Here is a 12,367-nt window from a genome sequence, read left to right on the forward strand (position 1 = left end):
CTGTGGCCACCAAACAATTCGTTGGCAACAGTCTGAAAAAGATCTAAAATGCAACATAATAAAATTGAGAATCGGCATTAATGGTAAAGACAAGAAGGTTTTTAATTCAAACACGGCTGTTGTAATTAAATTAGCGTAATTATTTAACCAACAGTTGCGGATACGAGAACGACATTTCCATTATGTGAAACGACCATCGAAAACAAACGAGAGAAGAGAGAGAGAGGACTTACAGCACTTGCTTTTGTATAATCCAAAAACAAATTACGACGACTGCCTACAACTTGCTTTACAGAGCGTAAGGTTTCAATTCATAAATATTTCTCTGGAACATTCTTTATAGGAACAGCAAAACAATACATTCCATACATTAAATCGTGACCTATTCTCCTTACTTTACAGATTTATTTACCCAGAGAAAATGTATTCTTCATGTATTTTAGCCTTAAATAAACATTTGGGACATATTATGTTTATTGTTCAAAAAGCAACATTTCATCGAGGCTCAAACCTACATGCATGTCCGAAGGAACATTGCTTCCTGCTTCGGAATAATACAGGAACTGCAGTTCCATAATGGTCAAGGAAGGTTTTACACACACGAGATCGGAATTTACCTGCAGCTTTCCCACATCTTAAGCATAAATTACAGAGCACGCGCTGCTCTTTGACACGTACAAGAGTCGCTCAGCAGACAGACTCACCCAACGGCTCCATTGTCCAGCACCTGGACGTGCTTGTTGATCACCTCGGTCACGTTCTCGTCCGAGTACAGCTTGATGGGTGAGTTGAACTGCTTGTTCACGAGGCGCGGAACACCAGCAACTCCCGATCGCCCGATTGTCGACATCTCGCTGACTCTCGAGACCTGCAGACAAAATTCGCATTAGCGTCTCGCAATAGAAATGGCGTCAGTAGCAAAGGATGACTCCGTAAGCTAAAAAGTGAAGCGGTCCGCAAAGAAAATACCAGTAGAGCTGAGGCACTATTCTGAGATCCGTTACGATGAAGACGAGAACTAAGACTGTGGAAGGCTGTTGCGAAGACCCCTAATGACATTTATAATGGCACTATCAAAAATACATTGAACTAAGGGGCACAAGCACTAAAGACCATCTGTAGAGCTCTTTTAATTCGTTTTTCATTACTCAGTTTCGCAGCCTGAAATTTTAGCAACGCTTGTACAGGGTGGTTCATTTGGTTATTATGAGATTTAACTTACATTTACACCAGTGTAACTTACAGATAACTGTTCTACACACATTGCCTTACTGAAAAAACAGAAACAACTTTATTTCTTAAAAAGTACTTAACGCAAATGGCCTCCATCACTGACTACGAATGGCTGGAAATGTTCATTCTTCATTAAGTCCTTAGTCGTAATTTGAGGTATGGCCTCTACCTCTTTTCGGATTGCGGCTTTCAACATATCGGTATTGTGGAGTCTCCATGAAAAATCTTTGTTCTTGAGATGACCCCACAGAATACAATCAGGAAGTGAAAGACGAGGTTATCTCAATGGCCATGGGATATCTCCGAATCCCGAGAGTAATCGAAGAGAAAAGTGTGGCAGTCGAATTAGAGGCCGTATGGGCTGCAGCCCCGTCTTACTGAAAGTATGGCGCGTTTAAACGGCAGTGTCCGTACAGGTGTGGAATGGTTCAAATGGCTCTGAGCACTATGGGACTTAACTTCTGAGGTCATCAGTCCCCTAGAACTTAGAACTACTTAAACCTAACTAACCTAAGGACATCACACACATCCATGCCCGGGGCAGGATTCGAACCTGCGACCGTAGCGGTCGCGCGGTTCCAGACTGTAGCGCCTAGAACTGCTCGGCCACTCCGGCCGGCAGGTGTGGAATGAAAAAATTGTTAATCCGGCCGGCAGGTGTGGAATGAAAAAATTGTTAATCATGACGGCATGACCCTCGGAATTGTCTTAAAGAAATACGGCCCCACATATTCACTGACCAGCAGTACACCTCACGACGACCTTTGGGTTGTCTGCCCCTTTACATAAATAACTGCGGGTTTGTGTCCGGGTAATATTAAACGTTTTGTTTATTGACAAACCCATCCAGATGAAATTTTGCCTCATCAGACATCACAAGATTTGTCGGGAATGCTTCATCTTGGTCAACTATGTCCAATAATGTTGTGCGGGAATTCCAGCTTATGAGGACGAAACTCTTTAAATACAGTTCTCTGAAAAGACGTGTGAGGAATTTTGTAGTAACTTTTATTTAACTGGCTTGCTCGCACAACTTTCTGATTAGAGTAACCGGTTTCGGCAATGCAATAGCCGCCTTCGGATTCGACAATAGTAGCAAAAAAAAGCACGTTACCAGCTACTGCATCAAAGATTAAAAAAATTGCAAATGTTACAATAAAAAACAATGCACCTCTCATTCTGCCGCACGGCATTAAGTTATAACATACAAAAATAATGCGAAGTATGCTTCGACCAATGCTTTTTTCCTACATAAAAAGAGTAGTTATTCGGTGCTTTGTGATTGAGTATTGTTATACAAACTGGGTCCATATGTCCATTTGCACTGCAACTGACTATGTGCCAAGTTGTGTTTGACGAGATATCTGGTACGATTGGTCATATTCATTTTAATTGAATTTTCCTTTTGCTCTCGCACTCTAAATTGTTGCGCTTTAAAAAGTTACTATTTATACCGCCTAGGTAATTTCCTACAAAATCTTGCAGTCAGATCGCAATGCTAAAACTGATTCATAGGTCACTAATTTCGTACATCTTCAGCTGAAGCTACATACGTACTCCGCGAGCCACCATGGAGCGTGTGGCGGGGGGCATTCTGAACCACTACTAGTCATTACCTTTCTTCTTCCACTCGCAAGCAGAGCGAGGGAAAAACAATTATCTATACGCCTCCCTCCCAGCACTAATTTCTCTTATCTTCTTATCTTGGTCCTTATACGACATGTACCTTGGTGGCAGTAGAATCGTTCTGTAGTTAGGTTCAAGTGCTAGTTCTCTAAATTTTCTTAACAGTGTTCCGCGAAAAGTACGTCGTCTTCCCTCCAAGGGTTCCCAATACTTGTGTGTTGATCCAACCTACCAGTGACAAAGTCCAGCCTACCGCCTCTGAATTGCTTCCATGTCTTCCTTTCCTGACCTAGTGGGGATCACAAACACCCGAGCAGCACTCAAGAACGGGTCGCATGTACGCGGGCTCCTTTACGAATGAACCACAATTTCCTAAAATTCTCCCTATAACTCAAAGTCGAACATTCGCATTCCCTACTAGCGTCATTACCTATTCATTCCATTTCGTACTCCTTTGCGACGTTAGACCTAGATATTTAGTCTACGTGACTGTGTCAAGCAATGCACTGCTAATGCTGTAGTCGAAAATTACGGAATTGTTTTCTTCCACTCATCTGCATTATGTTACGTTTTTCTACATTTAGAGCTAGCTGCCATTCATCACACCAACTAGAAATTTTGTATAAATCATCTTGTACGCTCCAGTCACTCAATGAAGACGCCTTCCCGTATGCCACAGCATCATCACTACACATTTTTCAAATCAAGGGATATTCGGATTTACTTTCACAGATAGTCCATTCCCTAAAACTAGTAGGAATTTCACACACTTATGGAGTGTGGGCTGATTTGAAATTTTCTGGTACATTAACGCTGCAAAGCTGAATGCCGTATCAGTACTCGAACCTGGGAGCTTTTCCCTTTGTGGGCAAGTGCTGTACCGACTGAACTAGCCAAACACGACTCACGACCTGTGCCCCCAGCCTTAGTTGCCCCTCCCCCCTCCCCCCTTTTGCGGACGCTTGAGATAGCCTTTCATTTGTGAGTCCACTGACGTAGTCTGCACACTCAGTAAAGAGCTAGTGACAATGCTGACGCGTCGAAATTCGTTAAAGCATTTGCACACATTCCGTAAATATATGTCGTGTGACTAGGCCCTCCCGTCGGGTAGACCGTTCGCCGGCTGCAAGTCTTTCGATTTGACGCCACTTCGGTGACTTTCGGGTCGATGGGGATGAAATGATGATGGTAAGCGGATGATGAGCGGATAAAATCTCCTACCCAGCAGGGAATCGAACCCGGGCCCTTAGCACTGACATTCTCTCGCGCTGACCACTCAGCTTTTTGTTTTTCGGTCTCTCTTCCGCAGTCGCAGCGATATAAGCAATGCACGAGGGGCGTTCAATAAGTAATGCAACTTTCTTTTTCTTCTAAAAGCAGATTGGTTTTATTCAGGATTCCAATACACCATATTATTCCCCACTCTTCTGGCTATCAAACCCTATTTTTCAACATAATCTCCATACAATGGAACGGCCTCATGCCATCTTACTGGGAGGGCTGTAGGCCTGTATAGTACCACACTACTGGTCTACGTCGGAGCCAATGTCTTGCTCCGTCAGTAACCTCCCCATCGACGTACTGCTTCCCACGGAGTCCATCCTTCATTGGGCCAAACAGAAGGAAGTCAGAAGCGGGATCCAGGCTGTAAGGTGTATGAGGAGGAACAGTCCACTGAAGTTTTGTGAGCTCTTCTCGGTTACGCAGATTGTGTGAGGCCTTGCGTTGTCAAGGAGAAGGCAAAGTTCTTTTGCAATTTTGTGGTGATTAACACGCTGAAGTAATGTCTTCAATTCGCTGAAAGTACCACAATACACTTTCGAGTTGATCGACGCACGATGAAGGGGACATTAAACAGGATACGAGGGTAATCCCAAAAGTAAGGTCTCCTATTTTTTTATAAGTACAGAACTCTGTTTGTGTGGCAGTTAGTCACACTGTTATGAAGAGTACTTCACGCGCTGTGTGTAAACAAGTGCACACCGCGCTGAGGGGCTCGGTCTTGGCTTGGCAGCGGTTGAGAATGGAGCTCCCGTTGGATGTTACCGCCAAGTGCAAATTGCGCGCAGTTATTCCGTTTCTGAACGCAAAGGGCACTGCGCAGATTGAAATCCATCGCCAATTAACGGAAGTGTATGGTGAGTCGTGCATGGATGTCAAAAATATTCGTAAGTGGTCGGACCGACATTCACGACGAACAAGGAAGCGGAAGACCGTCAATTTCTGAGGAGACAGTGTTGAAGGTTGAGCAAAGCATGCGCGAAGATCGGCGGATCACCCTGGATTATCTCTGAACGTTGGTTCCTGAGGTTTCCCGAAGCACCGCTCACAGAATTTTAACGGAAACATTAAACTACCGGAAGGTGGGCGCAAGATGGGTGCGACGCATGCTGACTGAGGACCACATGCGGCAACGAGTTCATGCTTCCCGCGCATTTCTTCGCCGCCTTGCAGCCGAACAGGACAAATTTCTGGACTCAGTTGTTACTTTACACCTCAGACGAAGCAACAATCACGCCAGTGGCGACATCCTTCTTCGCCAAAGCCGCGGAAATTCAAGCAAACACAGTCCGCCGGTAAAGTCATGACAACCGTTTTCTGGGATCGGAAAGGGGTATTGTTGGTCGACTTTATGCCGACTGGGACCACAATTAAAGCTGACAGGTACTGTGAGACTAAGAAAACTCAAACGGGCAATTCAGAACCGGAGAAGAGGAATGTTGAGCAAGGACGTACACATTCTCCATGTCAACGCTCGCCCACACATCGCTCGGTAAAACCGTTGCTCTCCTGATACAGTTTCAGTGGAACATAATCACCCACCAACCCTATAGTCCTGACTTGGCGACCAGTGACTATCACTTCTTCCCTAGGTTGAAAGAACATGTGGCCGGAAAGCGATTCAGCTCCAACGACGAGGTGAAAGAAGAGGTTCATAACTTTCTGAACATTATGGCGGCGAGCTGGTATGACACGGGCATACAAAAACTGCCACAGCGTCTACAAAAATGCATCGACAGAAATGGTGATTACGTCGAAAATTAACTAAATGTTCAAGCTGTAAACTGATGTAAACCATTGTAGAAATAAACAGGTCTATGTACTTATAAAAAAATAGGAGACCTTACTTTTGGGATTACTCTCCTAGAAGGCCGTCACCATGATTTTCCGGTTGAGGGTGAAGCTGTGAACTCTTTTTTAGGAGGAGAGGTGGTGTTGTGCGCCGGCCGCTGTGACCGAGCGGTTCTTGGCGCTTCAGTCCGGAACCGCGCTGCTCCTACGGTCGCAGGTTCGAATCCTGCCTCGAGCATGGATGTGTGTGATGTCCTTCGGTTAGTTAGGTTTAAGTAGTTCTAAGTTCTAGGGGACTGATGACCTCAGAAGTTAAGTCCCATAGTGCTCAGAGCCATTTGAGCCATCTACTCAAACACTTGAAGCTTCCTTCGCTACACTTCCAGTCAAATCAGTGAATGTGGAACATTTATTAAAATTAAATCATATTTCGCCGGCCGCTGGTGGCCGAGAGGTTCTAGGCGCTTCAGTTTGGAACCGCGCGACCGCTACGGTCGCAGGTTCTTATGCTGCCTTGGGCATGGATGTGTGTGATGTCCTTAGCTTAGTTAAGTTTAAGAAGTTCTAAGTCTAGGGGACTGATGACCTCAGATGTTAAGTCCCGTAGTGCTCAGAGCCATTTGAACCATTTGGGGTGGTGCTACTCCATGGATTGGCGTTTTGTTTCTGGTCCGAACTGGTGAACTCATGTTTCATCGCCTGTGACGACGTTCGACAAAAATTGTCACGATCAGCCTGGAAAGGCGCAAGCAACTCCGCACAGACTATCCTTCGTTGCTCTATATGGTCTGCCGTTAGGTGGCGAGGAAACCAGCGGGCGCACACCTTTGAGTATCCCAGCTGGTGGACGAGTGTATCAGCACTACCAACAGAGACTGCCAGTTGGGCAGCGAGGTATTTGAGTGCGGTCCGTCGATCATCTCGGATGAGACTGTCTGCACGTTGCAACATGACAGCAGTGACAGCTGTGTGCGGCAAGCCGGCACGCGACCTTTGTGTGATGATGTCAAACGGCCCACTCAACGACTCGCCGTGCTTTTGTTCACTGACAGGTATCCGTAAAGATTCTGCGATCGGCTGTGTGCATAACTGCGATGCTCTGGTTTTCCACCCAAAGAAACTCAGTAACAGCACCGTTACAGACGACATTCTGTAGGCTTCGTATAGCGCTGGCACCTATCAGAACTTGATGAAACTACAGAGGCTGGAAAGGGAATATTCTACGATATCCCACAAGAAATTCTGCATTTTTTTTCAATCGAAACTGTCCGAGAGAAAAAAGTGAGTGGCACTGCTTATTGAACGTCCCTCTTAGGACATAGAGGCTACCATCCTTTAGACAAAATGGTCTAAATAAGACAAACACTGAATAAATTTTCGACTACCAAGATCGCTATAATAACTTAGCAGCAAATTCTATATGGATCTATACACATGCCTGGTTTCGGCAATTCTCTGTTGCCATCTACGATACAACAACTAACATAACAGCACACATAATAATATCCAAAATTTGTAGTACATATAACAGCAACATGCCTAAGTTTATATCAATACGCAATCTTCTCCTTCAGTACAGTAAGTGGTGCTATGCAATGCATATCCATGTTTCTATCGTGAGCTATACTAGGAAGTCGGCATCTCAGTTTTAAAATAACAGCTATGTACACAAATATTATAGCGCCGATTAGCACTTGTAATCAACGATCCTGGCTGACCATGTCAGAAGTGTGCTGTTGTTGTTGTGGTCTTCAGTCCAGAGACTGGTTTGATGCAGCTCTCCTAGCTACTCTATTCTGTGCAAGCCTCTTCATCTCCTAATAACTACCTGAACCTACATCCTTCTGAATCTGCTTAGTGTATTCATCTCTTGGTCTCCCTCTACGATTTTCACCCTTCACGGTTCCCTCAAATACTACATTGGTGATCCCCTTGATGCCTCAGAACGTGTCCTACCAACTGACCTCTTCTTCTAATTAAGTTGTGCCACAAATTCCTCTTTCCCCCAATTCTGTTCAGTACCTCCTCTTCGTTAGTTAGTGATCTACCCATATAATCTTCAGCATTCTTCTGTAGTACCACGTATCGAAAGCTTGCTTCTTGTCTAAACTATTTATCGTCCATGTTTCACTTCCATACATAGCTACACTCCGTACAAATACTTTCAGAAAGGGCTTCCTGATATCTGAATCTATACTCGATGTTAACAAATTTCTCTTCTTTAGAAACGCTTTCCTTGCATTGCCGGTCTACATTTTATATCCTCTCTATATCGACCATCATCAATTATTTTGCTTCCCAGATAGCAGAACTCATCTACTACTTTAAGTGTCACATTTCTTAATCTATTTCCCTCAGCATCTCCTGATTTAATTCGACCTAATTCCATTGTCCTCGTTTTGCTTTTGTTACCCGTTCATCTTTCAAGACATTGTCCATTCCTTTCAACTGCTGTTTTTGGTTCTTTGCTGTCTCTGACACAACTACAATGTCGTTGGCGAACCTAAAAGTTTTTATTTCTTCTCTGTGGATTTTAATTCCTACTTGGAATTCTTCTTTTATTTCCTTTACTGCTAGCTCAATATACAGACTGAATAACATCGGGGATAGGCTAAAACCCTGTCTCATTCTCAGTCAGTGCTTCTCTTTCTGTCCTTCGACTCTTACAACTATCAGTTTAATAAGTCTCGGTTGCAAAATACAAACACGAATTCTTTACAGACGAATTGAAAAAATGGTAGAAGCCGACATTCTTCATGCAGTATCATATCTGCCATTTCTTCTTCATCTACGTCCTTTTCAATTTCCATAATACTGCCCTCAAGTACCTCGCCCTTATGTAGACCCTCTAAATACTCTTTCTTGGCCGGCGGTGGTCTCGCGGTTCTAGGCGCTCAGTCCGGAACCACGCGACTGCTTCGGTCGCAGGTTCGAATCCTGCCTCGGGCATGGATGTGTGTGATGTCCGTAGTTCTACGTTCTAGGGGACTGATGATCACAGATGTTAAGTCCCATAGTGCTCAGAGCCATTTGAACCATACTCTTTCTTGATACAATAATTTGACTCACGGATCCAGTTATATGGCTCCTTCCGTGTATAGCGATTTTACGACTATGACGTGTGGTGCCTGAAGATCGCATCATTGTAATGCCGAAACTGGTAGCATATAAGAAGTTCATAAAATAAATTTCTATAATACATACGGCTGTTGGTAAATTATTGTATCAAGAAAAACATGCCAGCCGTTGTCACACAGTCCATAATGGATCAACAAAGAACTCTAAATACTCCTCCCATCTTTCAGCTTTCCCTTCTTTTCACAGGACTGGTTTTCCATCTGAGCTCTTGATATTCATACAGGTGGTTCTCTTTCCTCCATAGGTCTCTCTAATTTTCCTGTAGGCAGTATCTATCTTATCGCTCGTGATATATGCTTCTACATCCTTACATTTGTCCTGTAGCCATCCCTGCTTAGCCATTTTGCACTACCTGTCGAGCTCATTTTTGATACGTTTGTATTCCTTTTCACTTGCTTCATCTACTGCATTTTTTATATTTTCTCCTTCCATCTCTTAAATTCAATATCTCTTGTGTTACCCAATGATTTCTAATAGCCTTCGTCCTTTTACCTACTTGTCAGAATTGTATATTGTCTAAATAAGACTTTCATTACAATCACAAAAGATAGTGTGTATCCTACATTACACAATAGTGACGACAGATTGGTTGACGAAAACTTTGTGACATATAGAGATAGCAAAACTTTGTTTCATCCAGAAAGCCAGGCGGGAACAACCTCTGCCGAACTAACGCTGGTGGAACGCCTGCATGATCGCGCTGGTACGTAAGCGATATACGATTCTAGCCTAAAAGAAACTTAGTGCTTACTTCAGTGGATGAAACTAACTGTTTTATATTCAGTATCCGGTCTGACCATGTGAAAATAACATACGCGAAATAAAAGTGCCGTATCGTGTATTTTTGTGGCATTTAAGCAATTACACCCTACTGTTTTTTGAATTTCCGCCTTATTTTCGAATATATTGGCGTTCTATAATGCATCGCTTCAGAGCTAAGGGTACGTCTTCGACACTGTGAAACAAATCACTTCTACTGGAAGCCCTTTGCTCTCCATCTTATGGGAGGAAGTAGTATAGACCCAAACGAGAAACAACTGTCTGTTAAACATGGGCCCCGTAATACATACTTTGAGGGCTATAAGCAGTTGTTCAGTAGAAGCGATATGTTTCACAGTGGCGAAGATGGACAAGTGCTCATAGCTCTTAAGGTATGCACTGCACAGTCCATGTTTACTGAACATTTTTTCTTATTTGGCCCATGCTACCACCTCTCAAAATATCGAAATCAAATAGCTTACAGTAGAAGAAGAGATTTGTTTCACAGTATCAAAGATGAAGAAGTGTTCATAGCTCTTAAAGCATGCGTTTTAGAGCCTATGTTTACTAGAATTTTTTGCTTCGAACGATCGTTCCTGTCATATCCCTAAATACTGACCGTTTCTAAAAAAATGGTTCAAATGGCTCTGAGCACTATGGGACTCAACTGCTGTGGTCATCAGTCCCCTAGAACTTAGAACTACTTAAACCTAACTAACCTAAGGACATCACACACAGCCATGCCCGAGGCAGGATTCGAACCTGCGACCGTAGCAGTCGCACGGTTCCGGACTGCGCGCCTAGAACCGCGAGACCACCGCGGCCGGCCTGACCGTTTCTCCTCGGACCACTTCTAGAACGAATGTACACAGTTTAATCTCCATGTGGTCATGGAGGTGAGGCATCAGGGCGAATTCAATATAAATGTACGGATGGGAACTGTCGGTGACAGTGTCAAAGGGCCATACACTTTATTAAACAGATTAACAGGTGCTGTGTTTCGTTTCTGCGCGCTACTGGGGAACGTTAGCCTTGCAGAAAGACGGCGGATGTGGGTTATGAGCCACGGGCTGCCACCCAATTTTCTACAGATCCCGAGATTTCACCTCACCGAGGAGTTTAACGGGGTTTGGATTGATCGAGCAGGTTCGGTAGCTTGGTCTTCCTATCCATCGAACTTGAATCCGTTGGATTTCTAGCTATGGGGACATTTAATGGCATTGGTATATGCCCAACCCATCGACAATATGCAAACATTACAGTAGCATGTGACAAATGCACGTGACACAATCTGCATGAAGCCAGGATTATTTGAAAAAGTGCATGACTCAATGCGAAGAAGGGCAGGAAGATGTGTCAGGATCCGTGTAAACATATACAGCTCTGCCTACTGTGTTTACTTCTACATAACAGACCAAGGAAATAAGAGGACAAATTGATCCATAACCCAGAAGGTGTTGGTTTCAGGGCATAACTCTACCGGAATTCTCCCTCTTGTTTTGACCAATACTCTAGGATCTTCTGAATCATTGATCTCCCTCTTATTTATCTTCAATTCTTACAGTAATATCTGAATAGCGCAGCAGAAATGCTCGTTCTCGACGAAGTAAGATCCTCTCTTAACCATCACATATCACTATCGTGTTTTTAAACCATTTTCTGTATCAGGAACCCGTCTCTGGAATAATCTTCCTCAAAAAATAAGAGGAACTGAATTCTTTCCAGACTTCAAAAGACAGTTGATGGCCCGCCTTCTATCAAAATAGCCATCTCACACATATACACTGTGCAACAAAATTAAGGAATCACTTTTTCGAAACACCGTAATTGTCTCCCATTGCAAAGCATAATTTAGAAATTTGGCTCAAAGGTGTCTCTGTAATGGTGTTAAAGCGTGGCGCCCCGCAACGTCACCATAGGGCTCGCATAATGGTCTTAGGAGACAAACTTATTCTTGGTAAGTCCCCTATCAATGTGGATACATTTCTTTAGTGGCCATCACAATCTTTTCTTTCGCAAAGTATCTTTCAGTAAACGGCCTTACTTTCTTGGGTATATGGAGAGCTGTTCTGTAGTTCAGACGGACAGACACTTCTGTACTTTGATAGTCCTCCACATCAGCGCATTCCTTTTATTCCGGTACTACTGCGACACTTTCCTCTCCTTGATAGTTCTCATATTCATCTGCGTGTTGCACAGAATAATGACGCTGTAAATTACATTCCTTGACACTTGGTATCTCTTTGTTATATACTAAACACTTTACAAGTTCACCGCATCGCACCAATGCACTGTCCAGTAGAATTAATGTGACCATCTGTCAGAAAGTTATAGAAGTGCGAGAAAAAAGTCTTGCTGGTAGATGCCATCGTGCCAAGGAAAATGAACTGCTTTTAGGGGAGAACATGATCCCCAAGGACAGATACGTACTTGTGTTGATCCATTTTGCCTTCCATAATGAAGAGATGACCCAGGTAATGCCACGAAAACATAGTCCAGATTATAATGCTCATCGGAGACGCTGCAGGAGCGTATTCAT

At 43.7% G+C, this 12,367-nt stretch overlaps 1 protein-coding gene across 1 annotated transcript in view; it reads right to left on the reverse strand.

The window, feature by feature from the left end:
• LOC126246439 (uncharacterized) overlaps positions 1-12,367 on the reverse strand; it is a 367,197-nt gene that overhangs the window by 275,744 nt on the left and 79,086 nt on the right. Inside the window, exon 2 of the mRNA XM_049948395.1 lies at positions 705-868. Within this exon, the coding sequence (XP_049804352.1) occupies positions 705-850 (146 nt within the window). The 5' untranslated portion in view covers positions 851-868. The remainder of the gene's footprint in view (positions 1-704; positions 869-12,367) is intronic.

The sequence above is a fragment of the Schistocerca nitens genome, chromosome 1, assembly GCF_023898315.1.
Source record: "Schistocerca nitens isolate TAMUIC-IGC-003100 chromosome 1, iqSchNite1.1, whole genome shotgun sequence".
Classification (NCBI taxonomy): Eukaryota; Metazoa; Arthropoda; class Insecta; order Orthoptera; family Acrididae; genus Schistocerca; species Schistocerca nitens.